General features: G+C 38.4%; 1 protein-coding gene across 1 annotated transcript in view; it reads left to right on the forward strand.

Moving 5' to 3' along the window:
* Positions 1-6,264: 6,264 nt before the first annotated feature.
* The window catches only part of LOC136292507 (formin-like), a 128,430-nt gene continuing 111,872 nt past the window's right edge, over positions 6,265-22,822 (forward strand). Inside the window, exons 1-2 of the mRNA XM_066188309.1 lie at positions 6,265-7,936; positions 10,016-10,133. Coding sequence (XP_066044406.1) covers positions 6,545-7,936; positions 10,016-10,133 — 1,510 coding nt within the window. The 5' untranslated portion in view covers positions 6,265-6,544. The remainder of the gene's footprint in view (positions 7,937-10,015; positions 10,134-22,822) is intronic.

Below are 22,822 nucleotides of genomic sequence, written 5' to 3' on the forward strand. Positions count from 1 at the left end.
AACCAGGCTGCATGAGTTGCTCTGGTGGCAGCAACCCTTGGGTGTTCCCTTCCTCTTCACTGTGGGACTTCGCACCCAGATATTGTCTTCCCTGTGTAGTCATCAGACTGGACAGCAAGACAATTGTGGTGAAAAAGCAGCCAGTGTCTGGAGAGCAATTCTGAAGCTAAGATCATGTTCCCAGGAAACAGCATCTAAAATGGACCACTTTATTTATTCCCAGTTGCGCTACACCCAGTCTTGTTATCTATGGCCCTTTTCTGCTTTTAGAGGAAAACTTCTAGCCTGACTGATCAAATTTGGCACTCTTGTTTTAAAATGCACTTATATTAATAATAATAACACTATGAAAAAGCTCTTTATTGAAAAGCACCCTTGCTCTGGATTAGGAGCACCCTAACATTAATGTATAATATAATTTTGTATGTGCATATATAGACACACTAGTGTTTGCTTATGAAATTATAGAATCGTAGAATGGTTTGGGTTGGAGAGGGCATTATAAATCATCTAATTACAAGTCCCCTTCCTGGGCAGGGACACCTGTCACAAGAGCAGGTTGCACAGCATCCCAGCCAACTTGACCTTGAACACTACCAGGGATGGGGCATCCAGGTCTTCTCTGAGCAGCCTGTTCCAGAGCCTCACCACCATCATAAGCAAAGAATTTCTTCCTAATATCTAATCTAAACCTACTCTCTTTCAATTTGAAGCCATTATCCCTTGTCCAAGGGCAGTAAAGGTCCTTGTAAAAGGCTCTCCAGCTTTCTTGTAGCTCTCTTCAGGTACTGAAAGGTGCTGTAACATCTCCCCAGACCATTCTTATCTCCAGGCTGAACAACCCCAACTCTATCAGCCTGTCTTCACAGGAGAGGTGCTCCATCCCTCTGATCATCTTCAAGGGTCTCCTCTGGACTCACTCCAGCAGGTCCTTGTCCTTCCTGTGCTGGCACCCAGAGCTGGATGCAGCGCTGCAGGTGGGGTCTCAGCAGAGCAGAGCAGAGGGGCAGAATCCCCTCCCTGGCCCTGCTGCCCATGCTGCTTTGGATGCAGCTCAGGACACGTTTGGCTCTCTGGGCTGGGAGTGCCCATGGCTGGGTCATGTCCAGCCTCTCACCCTCCAGCATCCCCAAGTCTGTCTGGGCAGGGCTGCTCTGGGTCTGTTCAACCCCAGCCTGTGCTGATCCTGAGGATTGCCCCAACCCAGGTGCAGCTCCAGCACTTGGTCATGTTTCACCTCACAATATCCTCATTGGCCCACTTCTCCAGCAGGTTCATTATGTAATTGAAAAGATGTTTCTTGGTTTCTATTAGTTGCAAGACGGTAGATACTGTAGATGAGAGACTGAATGAATTCTACTCTGACAGGACTTTTAAATGCACAATCTACACCAGAAGCATGAAAAAAGATCCTGCATTAGATTTTAAACCTTAGGCAGGAAGAAGATACAGAGATATGGAAAGTAATGAAACAAAATAGAAATGAAACTCCACCCTATTTTTATACAGCATTTCATCTCAGATAAAAAAGCACGTGAGATGTGAAAATGCAGCTAAAAATGCAATTAATAGTTAGTAATTACTTAACAAATTATGGTAAATTAATGTAATTGTGGATTTTATTTTATAAATCATTTTCTTTAAACTACTATATCATCTTGTAGATGGGAAGCAAAAGGCCTGTTGAAAGGAAGATGAAAAGAGAGTAACCTAGAAAAGGAAAAGGATTAAAAATTCATCTCCATTCTTTGTAACACTAAGTGACAGCCTTTGTGCCTTAATATACAAAGATCTTATTTAGCTTACTTACACAGTTTATTGTGATCTTCTGTTCCTTGTCTTTGTCACTGGTATTATTGCTCATATGTTGGGGGTTAGCAGGCGTGGAGGGGGGGGTTTACACTCTCCATTCCAAAGGAAACTCCAGTTGGTTTTTTTTTTAATTACCTGGCAGATACCTGTCTTCCCAAACCAAGACACATATTAACCAAATCAGTCAATATATCTTTCTAGAATTTCTGTCTCATATCTACCATTGTTTTTTTCACATGATAGGTTTTACAGGTTAATATTCCATACATTTATTGATACAGTATACAGTATGCACTCCTGAAAAATAGTAAAATGAGTTTCTTAATGTGCTTCCTGATTTTATAACTGTATAGTTATTTCAGTGCTTTTTCAAATTCTCTAAAGTAGCCCACATCTCATTGTCAATCAGAATTTAGATGAAAATGTTTAAAACACTTTGCTTTTATACACATTGTTTATACAGACCCCTATACCAAATGTGTCTGGTGTCCACACATTCTGTTAATATCATGTATTGCTGGATTCTGATACGAATTATCATGTCTATGTTTCTGTTGCTACATCTGAATTTAATTACTTAAATTAAGAGCAGTTATGTTGGCAATACCCAATTCCCTCAAAACTCAGGAAAGCTACTTACATAATGGTCTAAGTGAGGTAACAAGGCTGATAATAATGATGAAAATCAAGGCCTTATAGATTTTCTTCTATATTCCCTGCCTGTCCTATTTTGGAGTGTTTAACAGGTTAAAATACTAAGTTGAAAATGAGGTAATCAGCAGGAGAGGCAAACAGGAGAGCAGGGGAATGTCAAGACCATTATCAATCCACACAGCAAAGGTTCGGTTGAGAATAGGGCAGAGGGCAGACTGTGTCAGATGAACTTCAGACCAGTTCACGCCTCCTGAGCTACAAACAGAGCCTGCTGCTTCTCCTGGCTCTTCTGAAGCCTGACACAATTGGTGGATATTTGATTCCATTATTATTTTCAAGAAGTTATGCAAACTTTTCTAGATTTGGGGTTATTTTGAAAAAATAGTAGAATGTTTGTTTTTAGTTTAGCAGCCTTGCTGTTTTGTAGAATGTCTTTTTGTCCTGTTCCTATTTAGCTAGTTTGTTATTACAGTGATCTGAAAAGGCAATCTGAATAGATATGGGGTCAGGAAGTGTTGAACCCTGCCATATGATAGGGGTAGAAATTAGATGACCTTATTCTGGCTTAATGTGTGTTTTCTTCAAAGCTGGTTTTAAAACCTACTTCAGGTGAGCTTTTAGACATCTCAAGAACAGAACTAGAGTGAGTTGTGGGTGTGACTTCTGTCTGTGATGAAATGTAGGTCAAAAAGGGTGTGGATTGTTAAATTGCTTTAAACTGTAAGGAATGGTTATCCTTTTGTATAATTAGTGCATTGACTGCCTTGAAAGTTGCTGTGACAGGTTTTAAGGGCTTTTCTGAGGCACCAGGGAGTTGTCTGTTTTATTAAGTAAAGAGGCTTGTAACATAATCATAACTGATTTTTTTCTAAAGATTTTGAAGTTGTACCTTTGGATGCAGTTTTACACCCTGTTCAGAGAGACTTTCCTTATGAGATAGATCCACCCAGCATTAAAACACTTCTGCCAACAAACTGGCTCCATCATATTTCACATCACAATGACGACCTCTTTATTTGTATCAAAATATTAAGGCCGCATACTGATGTACGTATTTTACCCATTAAACACTCTATTGAGTAAGTAACCAATATGTATTTCATTATCAGCTATTCAGTCCCTCAAAGGACTCTCCACTGGGCTGATCATCAGAATGTGGGAAGCAGGTCTTTACAAAAGCCGTATTTTAGGCTGGGAGTTTATGGACTGTGTGGTGAATTTCAGAGACTAGCAGACTCATTCATGACAATGACTTTCAGTTTTTGATCATTTCTGCTGGCATATATATGTAAATTTCCTTGTTCATCCCAGAGCTCAAAAAGCTTGAAAGTTTCTCCACACTTTCTAGAATTTACTACAAAAAAGGTACATATAAAGCAGTATTTTCTGCAGGGTTGTGAGATTACCTCTGGTTTTATAGGGTATATTTCTCCTTCTGGAGTTTTAATTATTCACTGTTCAACTCTGGGATTTCTAGCACCTCAATATATTGTATAACTTAAGCTTTACACTAAAGCACCATCCTTTTCACTTCTAATTTGATCCTGGTCTCCTATATTTTGTTGGAATGTTGTTTAGACTTAAAGTATGAGATTCCTGTTTTAAGTCCACTTTTAAGCTAAACTATTCGTAAGTCCATTAAAATAGTTAAATAGTGGCTGTAATCACTAACCTTCTATTCATAGGATTGCTACTGCTTGGTGACCCTTTTTTATTACAGGGAAGTTTTATTCTAAGTGTGGGTTATTGTTAATATAAACAGATGAATAAATATTTTATTCATAATCTGAATCAGTATGTTTAGTTTAAAAGTTATCATGAAGTTGTTCATAGAGTTACATTTTTGTTAGTGACTAACAAAACCATTCTTGAAAATATGATTAATGTTTATCCTTCATAAGTTGATTAAACCCTAAATAAATAGGCACATAAATAAATAAGCAAGACATAACCATACAATTCATCAGAACAATGAACAATTAATCATGTAATTTAACATAAAAACAGATGTGCATTTAAATGTAGAAAGCTTTGGTTCAGTATTGTCACTTTGCCCCATTTATTTTGCCATAAAATGGAATTTAGAGTTGCTTTAGATTTGCCTTCAAAAAATTTTGTCTTGGGAGAAGCACCAATGCTGTGGTAGCTTCCTTCCACCTGTTTTATAAATCCTGGTATTTTAAGAATAGGTTGGCATAGGGAGTGATAAGGACTCTGTGTCTTTTTCTTTATGTAGAGCTTCCTTTTGTCATACTAATCTATATTAAGCATAGAAACCAGGGGAGCCATGATCTGTCAGTTGTTTCTGACCTTGGCACCTGGGGATTAAGCATAGCGGAGAAGCAAGTCCAGAGCTTGCTAAGGAAATTCCAGGGAGCAGGGCAGAAGACATTGCTCCATGTTAAATCACAGATAAAGATGGGAATGATTCCAATGCCCTTTGTCTATAGGTATGCACGTAACCCTGTAATTGAAAAGGTGTTTGTAAGCTTCATCTAAGCCCTTAGAATAACAATCTGATTTTCAGGAAAGTTTGTTCCTGCAGGAGATACCAATGGCTTTTGCTGTTGACAAACGAATTTTTTTTGTACAGTCTACATGTTTAAGCTAAATGTGTTGGATACTATGTTGTTCCTTGTTGGCTGTAGTACTCAGCTTTTTAGTAAATGTTTTTCGGCAATCATATACAGCAGTCTGATCTACAGCTGATTTCCCTGTGAGGGAGAGCTTTCGCCATGCTGGTTGCTTAAGATTACTCATCACAGCTAAATGGCTAACCGTAGAATGACCCTTTAACTTGGGTAAAATTAAAAAAAAAGTAGCAAAAGTGGAGACTTGTGATGGAAACCTGTCCCAAATGTTACTGACTTTCTGAATATCAGTAGTGCTTAGGAGTATTTGGCACTTTCTCCATCTGTATTGATAAAACATATATAGTATCCCTGGTAGTTTCTGTTAATGTTGAGTTAGACAGTTTTGTAGATTTCAAGTGTTCTTGTTCGTTTCAATGAAACAAATCTCACGCATATAGCAGTACAGTCTGTGAAAATCGTCACGGAATATGTCAGCAGAGATTGTTTTGGTTCGGAACCATCCAAGGCCGGCGCCGTGCAGTTGGACAAGGCTGTCCGAGTTCTAAACAGTTAATTTGTCCCTCCTGGGCGCTGGCCGCTCTCCCGGCCACCCAGCGCTCCCGGTCCCTGGGCGCGGCCGCAGTCTCTGATAATACCTGTGTTCACCTCTCGGCAGGAGCTGTGCAGGGCAAGGACAGTGGTAATATGAAACCAGTCTCGTTGGTTTTTGTTCATGGCCCTGGAGGCTGAAATCTGCATTCCAGATGAAACCTCCAGCAAATCGGAAGAGAGTCTCTTTTTTCCCTACTTTCCTCTGCTTCAAGGGCGCTCGCCCGAGTTGGCTCTGCCCGGCCGGGCACTGGGAGCTCTGCAAGGGCTTCAGGAGGGGGCACAGGAAGCTTCAGAGTCGTTAGCTCGGGTTTCCATTTGACATTTTTTCGTGATTATGGATTTACAAAAGAAGTTCTTTATCCTAGTGGAAAGACTATGCAAAGGAATCCGTCAGGAATTTGCTGCTGAAAACCACCCAGCGCTGGCGCACCGGGACAAGGAAGTAGAGAGCAGCCGCGGCGCGCTCGGCCCGGCGGAGCGGCTGCTGTAGCTGCCGGGCGCTGCGGGCTCGGCGCGCCGGGAGCCGGGGGCGCGCAGCCCGTCGGGGTGCGGAGCCCCGGGGGGACCATTGGCCGAGGCTTCAGCCGAGGTTAGTGCTGTGGCAAACCCCTCTTGTGCGAGGGAACAAGTTCCAGACGCTGCCGAGAACTTTTCGTATTTTTAGGGTGGGGAGTTTCGCTGCTCCCTTGGCGGAGCGCGGAGCCCCGACGGCCGGGGCGGAAGGGGCGGCCCGGCCGGGAGCGCGGGAGGCCGGCGGCCTGCGCGGGCCGGGCCGGGCCGCCTGTTGCGGCGCCGGCAGCCAGCCCCGCCGGCAGCCTGAATGCGCGCTGTAAGAGTTTGCTCTGCAGTCAGCAGCACTGCTGGAAGCGAATCTACTCTCTACTTCACGCAACATGGAAGAACATAATGGGATGCCTGACTCTGGGGAGCTTTTAGACCTGAAGAACACAGCAGAAAGCGACCCTGACCCACTCACTACCTTTTCTTTGAAAACACTGTTTGGATTTACAACTAAGTTTGAATCTACAGGTCCCGAAGAAGAAACAGTGCTTAAAGCATTTCAACCTTTGCACGGCAATATAAATACTCACGCTAACACCTGGCATGAGAGGAATGATAATGGATGTAACGAGGACTCAGAAAATCAGCACAGCGTGGATAGGACCAGTGGCCAAGCTGACCCAATGTCTGGCAGGCAAGCAGGCCTGGAGCTGGAGTTAGCTGACCAAAATGAATTACTTCTTCAGCATCTGAGATTTGTTCAGACTTCTTTGTCTGAATCGGACAATGAGGACAAGGATGCTATTATTGTGCAAGGTACTTTGGTTCATACAACAAGTGACACAGAATCGGACACGGAGAGTAAGCACCTAGACACCGATGAGAACACTGCAAGCAAATATGGGCTTGAAAATGCTGCTTTGTCTGCTGAGGTCTTGGACAATAGCAATCAAAATAAGGAAGAGTCAGAATCAGAAGGGCACAGAAACAGTGATGACACTGTGGATACAGATGATGCTGAGTTACACCCACCATTCTCTCAGCGGCTCCCCAAAGAGCTGGACGGTATGCTACAGTTTGACTCCAATGGAAAAGACAAAATGTTAATGGATGAGCAATTCACTCATTTGCTTGCTACAGGGGAATGCCCGCAAGAGCTTTCAGGTGAAGAACACAGACCTTCCGTTGATAATATATCACTCCAAAAAACAGCACTGGCTGAAAAGACTTTCCAGCTGCCTGCTTTCTTTAGTGGACTACGTGTGAGGAAAAAGGGACTGACCACAGAAGATGGGGAAACTGTTACAGAAATTAAACCAAGGGAGAATGATTTAGCTCTGCTTAAGTTACGACAGCCTGTTAAGAAATCCAGTATTGCATCAGGTTTGACCATTAAAAAAAAATCATCTGAACCTAAAGCAAATCCCACTTTTCTAGAACAACTCTCACACTTGTTAAACATAGACGTCTCCAAGAATGAAGATAGAACTGAGGACTCTGGTGAGGGATCTGGGGAGACTGAGGACAGTGATGAAGCTCAAGAGAACAAAGCCTCCAGCAAAAGAGAACCACGATTTCCCTCTGAGGAGATAAAATCAAGCCCTGCTGAATCTGCACTCGATGCCTTTAAAGCCTTATTCACGCGACCTCCCAAGAAAGAAACGACTGCAGATACTTCGGAGCTGGAAGCTCTAAAACGCAAAATGAGACATGAAAAAGAGTCCTTGAAAGCTGTATTTGAAAGGTCAAAATCAAAACCTGGTGATGGACCATCAGACAAATCTGTAGGTTGAATTACTTTTTTTTTCCTAAGATCTGGAAGTAGAAGGACTAAAAAAAATAATTTCTTGTTTAAATATTATTGGTGGAGACTTAAGAGCAAAATGTCAGAATTGCTCTTCTTTTGGCAATCTCAAATTTTGGGTTCCCAGCTGAGGAAATCTTAAAGCTAATTTTCAGAATTTTTGATCATCTGCAGTTGAAGCAGTATTTGGCCACAAGTAATGGTGGCAGTAAAAGCCTCTTAATTAGAAGTGAGAACTTAAAAATCAATTTCTGACTTTAAAAAATCTCAACATAGCAGTTCTTCATATGTTAATTATGGCTTTAAATCAGTTTGATGCTGCAGATATTTACTATAATATTTGTTAAGTGTTAATTATTTATCTGTTTTCTTTAATTGAGTATTTTATTTTTAAAAGTAATATTTCTTTTTACCTGTAGGAGTAATTTTATGATAAAAGTTGATACAAGATGTGGGTAGTGATTTTCAGCTCAGTTTTTTCAAGACATAGAACAGGAAGTTTTGGGGTTTTTTTTTTTCTTGTTTACATGCATGTATCTGGCTTTTCAAATATTGGTAAGTATTTAACCTTATCCAGGTGTAACTTAGTGATTTCAATTAGACAACTCAAGTTTTTGATTATTATAAGTGCTTGCAAGATTATTGCTGTTAGGCAAATGGAGATGTAGTTAGGTATTTTAAAAAAATCAATGCAAAATTTTCATACAATCATAAATTACTTTGAATGTGATTTGAACTCTAATTAAATGAGTAACCTTTGGGTTGGCATTCTCCCAACCCAAAATTCTTACAAACACATTTTGGCAGATGTAATGAGCCCAGAAGACAGTTGTTGGCTGTAGGGGGAATTACCTGAAGGATTCAGTTTTCAGGACTGGACCTTACACCTGAAGCCACTTAACTTAATTTTCTGTGTTGGTTATACTCTATTTAAATTTTTTATTCTTACATAATTAAAAAAAAAAAAAGTAAAAATCCTAGCCAACTCTTGGGTAGACTGATAATACCAGTTTGTACTAAATTACCTGTGGGGAGGAGAAAACAGGTGTTCATTGGCTGTGGAATGTACAGCAAGTGCAGTCTGTGTGTGCCCTTCCCATTCCTGGCTTGCTCCTTCCTGCTTACACCAGTCACGGTGCTGGCGTCAGCGTTCGTGTGGCTCGCAGCAAACCTATTTGGGAAGCTGTCATCACACACAGTGAGGGAGGAGGCACAGGAGTTGGCAGGAGTGGCTTTTGTAAATGTCTGTTTAATGTCTGGCCTTGTGCAAATGTGTATTTTCTCAGGGCAAAGCAAGAGTCCAAGGGTCTAGCCTTTCCTTCCCCTTGCTCCTGTGGGCCATTTATAAGGCCATTTTCATACAGGGTTTCACTGTTGTTGCAGCTGTGTCTATGCAATTACTTGTAGTAGCATGATGTAAATCAGATTACAGAAATACTGGAGGTATAAAAAACACCAAAAAAATCCCTCTAAAAGAATGTTTGTTTAGTGGGTCATTCCCCCTCCACCCCTTCCCCATTTAAAGAGTTACTTTAGCATTCCAGTTGAAAGTGCAGTCCCATTAACAGCTGTAGCATTACTTTGATGTGACAGTATTACTTGGTATGTGGACTGAGCAATCTGGGGGTGGGGCAGGAATTTCATAAACTAGCTCTGCTTCCAGAAAATTATATTGTCAAATGATGTCTTAGGTGAATTGCTCTAACGTTTACTTGTAAGAGGAGCACGCTCTCTGGAATATTTCGCTCTGGAAGAAAGATACAGGAAAAAACCCTAGCATTCCTGACCACCTCTGTGGTTCACCAAAGGATAGGCAGCTCTCCACAGTGATGTGAACAGTTTCAACAAATCACTGCATGTCACATGCATTATGCTACTTTCCTCCTCAAAAATATTTTTCTTTGCTGATTTGTGTCTCTTCCAATCAACTGGGCACATTCAATCAGTAGAATAAGACACAATCTTTCTGGAGCACATGTGTAGAGCTGAGCATGGCAGTTGCTGTTTGGAATCAATTGATACTGCAGACTTTAATTTTTTTCTTGCGTAATTTTAACAGCCTGACCTGAGTCCCTCAGAGCAAGATGACAAGACTCCAGGGAGACTCCAGACTGTCTGGCCGCCACCAAAAGCAAATCATGAAGAAGCAAAAGTGGGATTAAAGTACACAGAAGCAGGTAAAACAAAGAGGTGAAGCATTTGCAGAAATTAGTTTCCGACATTTTTAATCTTGTTTAATACAGAGATGGTGATAAGTCACGGTATTTTCTTATCTGGAAAAACAGATCTTATGTTTTGTATGTGTGGTTTACAGCTACTTGTTAATTCTGCATCTGATTTTTAAATGTAAATGGCTAAACATGTGTTGAAATCTACAAACTTGCCTGTACAAATTCATGAGGAAAGAAGTGGGTTTTTTTGATAAATTAGGTTATCCAGTGGGATTTTGTTCAAATGAGTGACGGCTTGGTGAATGCCTGGATATGTGACTGCCTTTTCTGATGCCTTGGTGCAGGGGGCAGCTCCCTGCTGAACTCTGGTCTGGCTGCAGATTTTCTTCAGGTACTGTCCAGAATGAAAACAACACCATTATTGCAACATGTGTTTGGACAAAGGAATGCTCATATCCAGTCAGGCCACTTCTGTAGCTAGCCACATATATTGTCCTGTGCAAGTGTATGAAAGGGTATGTCCAAAGTGCAATGCTAATTATCAGATAAGCTTTCCACAGAAAAATATTTCTTGGGGCTTTTTGTTATTTAGATATTTACATAACATACTTACAAGGGAGAAAGTGATTATTTTAGCCACCACATCTCTGGTTCACATTTATAGTCTTGGATGTAAAGTATGAAGTCCTTGGTATTCAGAAATTAGCCATAAACTGAGGAATAGTCTGATCTATTGAAGTGTAAGACAATAGGCCATCTCTTCTTCAGCTGCCTGGAGATTTTAGAAAATACCACCTTGAAAGTATTAAGTAGAACTAAAAAGAAGGCTTTTATACTACTTTGCTGTGAGAAATTGTTCAGGGTAATACTGTGTGGTTCTTTCTAATTCCAGTGGATATCCATCTGACCTTGTATTTGAGAAACAGTACTCCTATTTGTTCTGTTTGTTGCTTTTTATTGTTTAGTCTTTCTCCCTATTTTTTCAGTTTTCTCTGCTTTAAAAACCTTTCTCTTTTTGTAAAGTGGGAATAATACTGGAAGTGTGAAAGTTGTTGGAAGATTGAGAAAACTAGGTTTTGACTGAAACAACATGGTTCTAATATACAGAATTGAATTTTATATATAGAATTGAATTTATAGTGCATCTGATTGGTCTGAATTTGGCAGTCTATCATTTTGATGGCCAGGACAGGTCATCTGTTGGAAAGTTGATCTCACTCTTAGATATTTATTATAGGCTATATGCTTGCTATATTTAATTTTACCCAAACAAATATTTTTCCTTCTAATGACTGTAATCATCTGTGGCAAAACATATGCTTAAAAAAAGAAAGCAAACTGAATTAACAGAAGCTCCAGATTCTACTACTTGTAGAGAAATTAGGTCATGCTTTCTTGAAATTTGAATAGGAAAGACAGACTGGCTTAGAGCCTGTGTAAATTGTTACTCTTGTTGCTGTGATATTTTGGGTGGCAGTGTCATCAACATGTTGATGGTTTGTTTGCTAAGTCAAATTTTTATAGACCAGATTCTGCAGTTCATTAGTTGCTCCAGCGTCTGGCAGAGGGATTTGAATGAAAACAAACCGCTGGTGATTCAGCTGGGATGAGATGTAAGCAGTGCTTTTAAAGGAAATAGGCAAAGACTATGCAACATATGTTAAGACTGCCTTAAAGTTATAGGTGTCCCACAGAGATTGGCAGGTTTGTTTCTTTCAGCTGTTCTTTCAGCCATTCTTTCGGGTGGATCACTTAACGTTGGCTGTTCTGAGGACTTGTGTGACTGTTTTAAAGCATTATGCACAGGAATGAATTTATAGAGTTTCTTACAAGTAAAGCAAGGTACTGTTCATGAGTTGTGATGACACAGTTATAATAGGGTTTGTATTCAATGTTGGTTTTATTGCTGGGGTTTGTGGGGGTTTTTGTGGCAAAACAGCAAAATATCTAAATTCACAATCTCCTCTGACAGTAGTTGGTACTTTCAAAGTGCATGTGTTTACTGCCATTTCCCCTCATGCCCCTTCACATCCAAAATTCCCTTCCAGCCTCCAATACTTTATAAGCTTCTTGACCCCATTTTAAGAAGCGGGATTCTTAAAAATGAGCTATAATGCAGGTTAATCATCTGCATTATTTAAATTGACCGATCTAAACCAAAAACTCTATTATGTCAAGACACCCTCAGTGTCTTGTCCTGACTACTAAAATCAAATGAAAAATTCTTGATCTCAGAACAGAGTTCAAAAATTGTGTGGCAGGGATGTTTGTGATTCCAGTCTTCCTCCACTGATGTTCCTGGATCGATGAATATCATAAAAAATGGTGAAGTGGTTCGTTTTATTAACTTTCAGTCAATAATTTATGTTAATGTTTTAATTTCTGTGATTAAGGGTTTCATCTACCAAAACAATAGGAATTTATATAAAGACAATAATAAGAAGATGGATTATTAGGTAAGTACTCATTTAGCACAGCTTTTTTTTTTTATGCTTAGACAAAATATACGTTCCCATCCAAGGATAAATTTGTCAACATTCATCTTTGTACTTCTGAAAGTACGCAAATATTTATATATTCTATGAGCTGGCATGGTTTGTTTTTTTCATTCATCATCTTAAAATAGGATTTAAGTAAGACTGAAAACTTGAAAGTTGGAATATAGTAATCTTTTTTGCAGTTCTACAGTGTGTCTTTGATTTTCTTTCTTCATCACCATGCACTATGTCAACTATGACAGGAAGGTAGGGATATTGAGGGAGAGTATTCCTGTCTTTTTGATCTTTTCTCACCTCCCTGTCATGTTTTTCCTCATTGTTCTTGTTGCCTAGTGGAAGCAAGAAATTCAGGCTTAATTTGGCCTACGCAGCAGACATCACAGTGACTCACAGCAGCTTGGAGGAGTAGCTAACTCCCTCCTGAGGCTCATAGTCTGGCTTGATGTGTGGGAAACCAACTGAAAGGCAAATGGACATAACAAGGAACACGTGTGTGAGGCTGACTAGGCCTGTTAGATATATTAGAAGTGAAAGAAGTTAGGGATACAACTGAGCCCCAGGTTTTTTTCATGCATTTGATAACTGCTTGTGCAGTCATGATATTGTCTCCTGCAGTATCTGAAGTTGGTAATCTTGAATTGAATGGATGATGTTGCAATATTTTGGTTTAACTTATGTTTTCTTAATTCTTTAATGCTTCTGTTTCCATAGAACAAGTGACTGTGTTGTCAACTGGCTCTCTGTAATTAGCACAAGCTTCTTGCATTATTCTCTAGAGAAACGGGAACTTCTTTGAAGTATGTCTAAAATAGCTGAAGTCCAGAAAGTCTATAGTACATTTATGTCCTGGAAGACTAGAAAAAGGGTACTTTAATTTATAGTTATTCCATGGAAATAATTTCCATGGAATCAAAGACATTTCTCTGCATATGTTTTTGGTCCTAAATTTCTGTTCCTCTGCTTTGATTTTAAGGTTTGTTTTTCATTTTCTCCATAATTCTTGGAGAGACTTCTCACGTTTTTAAGCATTAACTCTGGCAGAAGGGTAGAAATGTCAGCCATGATTTGTGGTGAAAATGTCTAGCCAGACAGAGGAGACAAATTCATGGCTATACTGAAGAAATTAATCTGTGACACTACATCACATTGAATCCACAAATAATGAACGTCTCAACTATTGTGTATGACTAGGTCAGCACTTGCAGACACGTCCCAGAAAAGGAGTTTAGACATGGGTTCAGCAGCTCATAAAACTTCTTATGTTTGAAGAACAGTCTCCACATTAAGCTGGTATAGATAGACAGATTCTGTTATTCCTATTAACATTACAGTTTTAGCCTTCAGGATCAAACTAGTTCTCTTATATACAGCAAAGAGAGTTTAGTCTTTTGCTTAGCAAAACAGAAATGTAAAGAGTAATGAGAGAGAGAAATATTTGGCATTCCTGTGGGAGAAAACGTTAAGAAAAGCCACTTACAAAATCAATTCATTTAGTGAGGTTTTTTCATTTTTTCATTCAATGTTTTCTTTTTAATTCAAATGTCTGTATTTAACATTTAAAAACCTCCTTTTCTCACAGTCTGTTCATCGTCTTTAAGTCTGCAGTGAGGTAATGCTGTCTCTAGTGCCACAATTTCTATAACAATATGTGATGATGTAAGCACAATTTTCAGGGTAAATAAGAAAATCAGGAGGTGTCTCATAAAGGTCTTAGTAGACAAAAAATGTCTGGGTAAATGGTGAATGAAATACAAAATAGTGGCAGAGGTTTATTGCTAAATCTCAAATATATCAAATCCTTGATCCCCTATACTCTTAGTTCGCAGCAAGAAAATCACTTTATGGCTATGATGTAAATGCAGGGAATAACCAGCTTATGTGTGAGAGAGGCATAATGGTTGGAACAAAAGGATGAGAGATAAGAGCATGATTTCTTATCTTTCTTTAACATAAGCTTCCTTTGTGGCCTTGAGCAGTTTGTGTTTGTCTTTAAAATAAAGACAATGCTTAATGTGAAGTGTTCTGAAGAAAGTCGTTCTAACAGTGGCTACCAACAGGAAAAAAAAAAAAAAAGGTAATTTAGGTTTATTTCATTTCTGTGTGGTGTTTAGGGTTTAGTTCTGGGATTCTATTATAGATTTTACTGTAGTGAACTAGATCAAGCAGCAGTATACCAAACAGGATATTTTGCATTGCTTCAAGGTAGTGCTTTTGTGATTGAATCACTCATCAATTTGATGTGAACTCAGAGTGCATAAAGTTTTTGTGAATTATTTTACAACGCTTTACTGCACTTACTGTGTATCATGACAGGTGCATGTAATTCAGTGTTTCATAATCAGACAGATACACTAGTCTGTTTTTTAGAAGCTGAGGGTTTTATTACAGGCCAGGTTTTGGCAGCCATTCTAGAGTAACAATGTCATTTTCCCCCCTTACTTATGGTAGTTAAAGCTATGATTTTATGGATTTAGAAGGTATTGGGTATAGTGCTGCTCAGAAATCTCTACCACCACAGAGAGGTTGTATATGTGCTGATCACTACAGCACTCACATTTCCAAGTATCTTGCAACACTATGTGCTGAGATTTTCTTTGAAAATACTAAAACATGCTCAAAAACAATCAAGCAACAAAAATATCGTTTGCTTTTCCCTCCCCACCTCAGCTGACACTGTCATTCATACTGTGCCTCTTGAGAAAGGAACAAAAAGATAGGCACCTGTGGATAATTAGTATTTGTTGTTAAGATGTTTGTGTTCGGTTTTCAGTCCTTTTGCTGCTTTCTGGAATGGCTTCCGGAAAGTTTTGGGAACCTTTCCAAGTTTATCCATCCGTAAAATTAGGATAAGAATTCTGACCTATTTTTCAAGTCAAATTAAATTCCATTTCTGTTTACAGGCTCATAGCATTAGATAGAGACAGAATAGGAAAAAATATTGACTTTCTAAACTTTATCTTAAAAAACAAAACCCAGACCAACCCCACAGTTACAGAATGGCAACTGTACCTAAGGCCATGGGATAAAATGTTTATGCCTTCCCATCACTGAAGAATTTTTTTTTTGAAAGGTGAGAGGGAAGAAGAGTTATGCCCCAGTTTTTCAATAAAAATGGTTTATTTTTGTTATGCATACTCTCTGTAGAAATGTAGTAGTTTTAGGAGACCTATTGTTTTTGAGTCTGGGTGCATGTTTTGCAGCGTGTCCTGACAAGGACAGGTTTTACAGAATCAAAAGCCACATCTGGATACACACATATGTAGCCATGGATACCAGCATGCTTAAGATGAACATACAGAGCAGTTTTAGTCCACTCGAAGTAGAAAGCTGATTTCTAAGTTTTAATATTTTCCTAGTGAAAAGATTAATCTGTTGCTTGAATATAATGAAGGCAAATTGTGTGAATTATTTCTTTTACTGTAGTCTTAATTTTGAAATATAGACTGCACTATGGACCTGCGCAATCCAATTTTGCAAAGACCCAAAACAGTCACAGGGCTTGAGATGATTCTTGTTAGATAATTGAAACACAGTGTAAGAGGAATTGTGTACGCAAGAAGAATGACTTTATATTCTATTTTCTATGGTTCTATTTCAAAATATATGAAGCCCTAACAGAAATGCCTCTGAGTTTTACTGAATTCCCTTTCTTGTTCTACAGTCTCACTGTTCACTTCTTATGATGCTTTCTGAAAATTTGCACCTGCATTTTGAACTGCTTTTTGGATTTCTTTTTAGGTAAATTCAATATCGGCCCTGCCAAGTTTGCTCCCTGTGCTATGGCACAGACATGTACCCTGTAATAAATCTGTTCCTCGTGTTAGCTGCCAAAGAGTTACTTGTTTACCATATTGCATTGGTGAATGTGATCCTGTAATAGATTGGTTTTGTAAAAACGAAGTAGGACATTTCTTGAGAGAGAATTAGTGTTGAAGGTCCCCAGCTGCAGAACCTCTAGTGTTGCCTTTGTGGGAGGGTGAAATGACAAGTGAAACTATTCATTTCTGCTATCAGGTAAATGAACTGTAACTGTAACCTCTCACAGCTGAGGAATGGTCAGGCAGATAAGTTACTCAGGTTACTGCTTTTGAATAGTGCTTTATACTGCTTTGCAATCAGAAAGAGGAGTAACTATTTTCCTCATTTCCATAACAGACTGTCAAGGAGGGATGCTGGTTTTTCCATAGGAAGCTGTTTTTTTGTGGATACAGTTCTATTATTCTTGGGTAATTCAGTGGCTATTGTGAAGATACTTCATGTCCTTTACTAGGTTTACTCTGGTGTCCTCTATAGTATTTAACTATCTGGACGGTATTTGGATACTGGACTATTGGCTGGTTTGGGCAGTTTGTTTTCCACAAGTCCCTCTTCATTTGTCTCCTTTTCTAATATCTTCCATATTTTCACCATACCAGAAACTTTAAGGTGCTGAGAATGTTTGAAATTTTAGGTTTGGAGAGTTCTTCCTTGTCTTAAAAATGAAAAAAAACCCCAGCCAACTAAACAAAGAAAACCAAACCAAAACAAAAATCCAGCTGAAGTGAAGGATGTCTGCTCATTTCCCATTCTGTGGATTTGGCATTACATGTAATGAATTATGGGTCTGTAAAAGAGTTCAGGTTCAGTGGGAAGTAAAGAAGAGAGGACAGATAGAAGTAGATGGAATGGGGTTGAGGTAAAGAAGATTAGACTCATGTTTTAAAGCAACATGTAGTATTGTTTTATCCAATCCATCCCTAAAAATAGGTAATTTTGTGAATTTCTTTGAGCATAATTAAATTTCAGTTTCCTAGTTATAAAAGGATGCTTAAATGCAGTTATGCTTTATAAAAAACAATTCAAAACTGAACAAATTAGATTTTGAAAGTTGCTCCTGTGTATTTTTGCTGAAAGAAAAGCCTGAAAATTTGCTGCTGGTTTATGACTGTAGCCTGAGAAAGCCTGGAAGGTCACATCAATACACCTTTAAAAATAAATAAAAAGTAATTATAAAGGTGTTGCTGTGGTGAGTGGGTTCCCTTCTGACACCCGGTGGTTAAAGATGAGAACTACATAGGAAAATAGAGGAGGAAAATCCTGTAGTGAAGGGGAATATTGAAAATGGGACCAAGGGTCACCACTGAGGGAGAAAACATTAAGAAACCCTCACTATTCTGATATTTAATGCACCAGCGCAATTATAAGTGAATGATTTTCTTTATACTACAGGGTGTGGTACATCTCAAGAAAGGTAGATTGTACTCAGGTTTTCCAACTTTTGTTCTCTAATTACTTTTAAATTGTGTTAACATTATTTTACATGTTTCCACACACTGAGTTTAATATGTATGGCTTTTTACAAAAATGAGTGTACTGACCAGAAGTGGCTATATAGGTCATTTAACTTCAAAGCTTCTACTTTCTACATGAAGTTTTGAGATAATGGCAGAGAAGTTTCCTCAATTGCTGTGTAAAGTTTGAGGAGTAACCCATCTACTTGGAAGGTGAGTTATGCAGATTTCTGTGGGAAAGTTTTTCATGTAAGATTTTATTTAAAATTATTTAAGTAGGTAAGTTGCTTTATTATCAAAGAAGAAAAGGTAATTCTTGCTTAGCTCAGCTGTGAACACAATAGAATAATGCTGAATAATATTTGAATGTGTATACTTAGTTTTTGCAACAGTTTTGAAGAATGAAAATTTCCCTTAGAAACATTGTGACCCACCCTATCCTGTATTTCTGGGGTTGTAGGTTGAGTTTTCAGGTCACCAGATTGGCAAGTGTATGCTTGTATCTTTTCTTTTAGAAATGTTAGTGAGGGGTGCAGCATGCTCAGTATTACAAGATTTTCATGAGGATGTATTGAGTATATTTGTAAACATTACTGCTGCTTTGTGTTTAGACAAGCCCTGTGTGATGTTAAAACTGAATGTACATTAGACATTTTGATTATGTATGTTGTCCAAAACATCCAAATTTTGTTTCATGTTCAGTTTTCTATGCATTAGGAAAAGCATGCATGCTTTAGTGTGTATTTTCTTTGCAAAACAGTGAAGTGTGCCTCATACTTTACTAATCATCAGCAGTATTTTTTGGTTTTATGTTTTATTTCTGCCACCTGGTGGCATATTTTGTGTGTCACATATGTCAGCAGTATCAGTCACTGCTATTGCACAGTCTAAAAGTTCCTTTTTTAAAATTCTTATTTTGGTAATGAAAAGCAAAATGAGTAATTCTTGAAAGTGTTCCCACCCCAAACTTCTGTCTTCTAATCAGATTGTATGGAATTAATCTCTCAGAAAAGTCTAAGCTTTCTGATCTGCTTTGGTCTCTTTCCTTTACCACACCACATGAAAATACAATAGTGAGTGAGCATGATTGTTATTTCCAATTGTAAGTCTTGAGAAATGAATAAAATCGACATATGATATTCTGTGTATATATCAAGCTAAGAGCTTTATAGAAATATTTCCAAGTGTATTTAGTTTGTGTGGCCTGTTTTTGGTAGTGGGTGCACTACAGAGGTGGCTTTGTTTTTGTGGTGTTACTGCGTGTGACCCATGGTTAACCAAGGAACACCCATGGGATATTTTTACGTGGTAAAAATTTATTTAAGTATTTATGATTTGGTTTTGGTTTGATTTGATAGGCAGTGCTAGTGTTTAGCAGCACTTCGGAAATTAGGCAGTTCACAAGTGACTGATAATTTTTTGCAAGACAAAATAATATAAGGGTGAGCTGAAAACACCGACCAAGTTATACATTTTTAGTAATGAATTAAAAGCAGGGGGTGTGCAAGACTCCCTACTAGAATATGTAGCTAATGGGTGTAAAATACAAATTTCCTGAGTGAAGCTTAAATACAATCTCACTTATGCTTTTGTCTCTAGCTCACCTAAAACTTTACAAGGAGGGACCACCAGGTGGGTGGAACAGTGTAATGTTGTCTGTCTGTGTCTAGTCTTTGGTCTCTTTTGTTACCATAAAGGTAGTATTTATCTTTCCTTGATGGAATAGAAGTGGTAAAGGCTGAGTCTGCTATATCTACCACTGTTTAGAACTAAAAATTTGGTAAGACTACTGTAGTTCTATAATAGATCAGAAACTGTTTTCAGAATTCTAGCTTATGGTACTTCAGTTTCAATGGCTGCCATCCCACTAAAGTGAGTAAAATTTAGCTTAATTTCTTCTTAATCTCACATTAGAGATGTTATAAGATGGCAGTGGTTTTTTTTCTAAAGTCTTTGGAGCAAAGATGATAGTGAAAATTAAAGTGATGATCTTTACATTAGAGTTATGGAAAACTATTTGGACATACCCTGATCCTTATTCAAAACAAGAGCACATGTAAGGGTGACAAATACAGTAAAATCTCATTGACAACCCTGTGAGGGTTAATTAAATACTAACTGGTAATGTCATTAGTAATCATAGAATATAAAGGGATTGGAATGGACCTTAAAGATCATCTAGTACCAACACCTCTGCCATGGGCAAGGACTTCTCCCAGTAATGAATCAGTAGGGATGTCTTTTGAAGGAAAAGGAGATTTAATTGTCCTTTTAAGAAAAAGAATTAACTACGTTAACCTGGTTTTTGGGAGTTTATTTCACTTATAGCCCCTGCTGTGTCATTGTTTTCTTGCTCAGTTTTGTATCCCCCAAGAGCAGGACATGCAGATCGTTGGCTGGTTTTGGATTTTAAGTGAAGCTTAAGAAACCCATTTTGAGCAAATGTTCGTGACTCAGAAGCTCCTTTTAAGCAGCTCTTTTGAGTTATCAAATTACAGTATCATAGAATAGTGTGGGTTGGAAGGGACCTTAAGGTTCATGTAGTCCCAGCTCCCCTGTCAGGATGAGAGACACTTCCCACTCGACCAGGTAGCTCAATGTTTCATTCAACCTGGCCTAGAAAGCTGCCAGGCATGGACAGTTATTGTTAAAACATGTAATAACTAAATGAAGCTGAGTTGGAACTCATTTTAACAGAGGAGTTTCTGGTAACATTCCTCTTTTTTTCTACAGTAACTTATCACTTCTGCAATTGTTTGCTGAAGTAACTGACAAAACTGAACAGGGCATGTTTCAAAGCATTTATATTTTTGGTGTATGTTTATTCATTAGGTAGTTTTGTGTTGTCATGCTTTTCATAGAATTACAGAATAGCAATCTGCTGCCTTAAAACTTTGTAAGGATTAAGGTTTGTTGTTGTTTTTTCTTGATCCTTTTTTGTAATTGAGTTAGAATACTAGATGTTGGTGAGGATTCAGTGTGATTATCTTATAAGATTTAAAAACAAACCTTATGACCAGGATAAACTCTTCTTACACTGTATCTCTGAAGAACTACTCCTTAATTCTACCACAAAACACCATTTAGATGGTGATGTGAGTAGACATCATATTAGAAGAAATAAATCCAAAGTACTTGGAAGCCCTTCTCTTCCCTTTGAAGTTTTATAATGACAGTCCAATCATGTTTGTCACAGCTGCATGGATACTTCTTAGGAAATAAGATGGTATTAAGACAATTTTGCTTTAATTAAAGCAGCTTATATTGGAACTTGTTAGAATTTCCCTGCACATGCTATTAGTGATCTTAGTTTAGGAAAGTTATATTGTCTGTGTAGATTGCCATTAAGTGGACTTCTGGGCAGTCTGGCCTGAGACAACTGTCTCCCTCACAATTCAATTGCAAGCATTTCTTATTTCCCTCATGTCCTAGTTTCATCCAGGACCCTAATGTTATTTAATACCACCCTACATCATTGTTAGGGGTGGGGAGGAAGGGATTCTGGCTTCTGATCCAAAAAACATGGCAGGAGAGGGGAAGCCATGCTCCATTGTTCATTGTCTCAGGGTCTAGGTTGAGCATTTTTGCATGTGAATCACCCTTTCTCTTGTATACTTCTGTTATTAATATTGTTGCCATTACTGTTCATTTTCTTATCTCATTGCTATTTCCAGTAAACTGTTCATATCTCAACATGTGATTTTCATTTTTGATGTCTCCAATTCTCGACTCCATCCTGCTTCAGTGGGAAGTGGAAAGGAAAGGAGGACCAAGAGAGCAGTGTGTTATTTGGGAGAGTCTTGGTGGGGGGCACCAAACTGGGGAGTACCATGCCTAAATCTCACTCAAAGCAGGCTCTTCCCCAAAGGATTGTGGTGATAGTGCAGAATTTTGTAGAAAGGCTTAGGTGTTTACAGTTAGAGGCCACTTGTGTTATTTCCTGCCTGCTGGGAAACCAGGCAAGTGGACAAATTGTATTTTCCTGTCCCATAAAAATCTCATGTTTATTCCCTTCATCCTAATGAAACAAATAAGTAAACAACATCTGAGGCATGTTTGTAGAACAGAAAAAGAAAACCCTGCCATTCATCTCTCTTCCTGTGTGACTTCTTGAACAGTTAACAGTACTGATCCTAGAGATTCGTGGTTCAGATTTTGAAGATCATCGGAATTTGTAACTAGAAGGATTAGAGGTGTACTTATTTGGGAATTCAGAGTGTTTTAAAGTCAGCTGAAACTAAACTATCCATTCAATATCCTTAGCACTTTGATATTTTAACTCAGCTTTCTCTGTAGAAACCTTAGTCCCAAATGGGCTCACAGAAATTAGGGGTATGTTGCCTGGAGACCATTTTTATCCTGAAAGGTCAGGAAAAATAATAAAGCTGAGCAGTTGGGGCAGTAAATATTGATGGACTTGTTCCTATTCAGATACCAAAATCCTAGGAATACTAGAATATTCTGCTGGTTTTGATACTTGGTTTTTATGATTAATAAGGGTAGATTCAAGCAGTACGGTATTACACATTTTATTTGCAAGATTAGCTTTCAGGACCACAATTTTAGAAAATGCATTGCTTTAATAATTAGCCCAGTATATTGAGCCAAATTAGCCCAATATATCTTCCTTTGTTTCAGGTTATTTTGTGTTTAAATTTAAAACTCATGAAGTGCAATAACTATTGAAAAGATTGTGCTTTTTGTATAACTTAATCAAGATAAGCAGCTTTTCTGTATTACATTACTTTTTTCCCCCATATGTAAGTTTTGGTATCTGTCAACTTTCTGGGTTCCAGGTACTTTTTAATTTAAAAATTGCCATTGAAGAGAACATGAATAAAACTTTCTGGTGTCATACGTATATACCCCTAATGTTCTCTGTGTATTTGTACAGTTTTCGCTTTAGCAGATGTTGATATCTAAAGGG

Source organism: Chamaea fasciata, unplaced genomic scaffold, assembly GCF_029207755.1.
Source record: "Chamaea fasciata isolate MVZ Bird 193981 ecotype frontalis unplaced genomic scaffold, bChaFas1.0.hap1 SCAF_7, whole genome shotgun sequence".
NCBI lineage: Eukaryota > Metazoa > Chordata > Aves > Passeriformes > Sylviidae > Chamaea > Chamaea fasciata.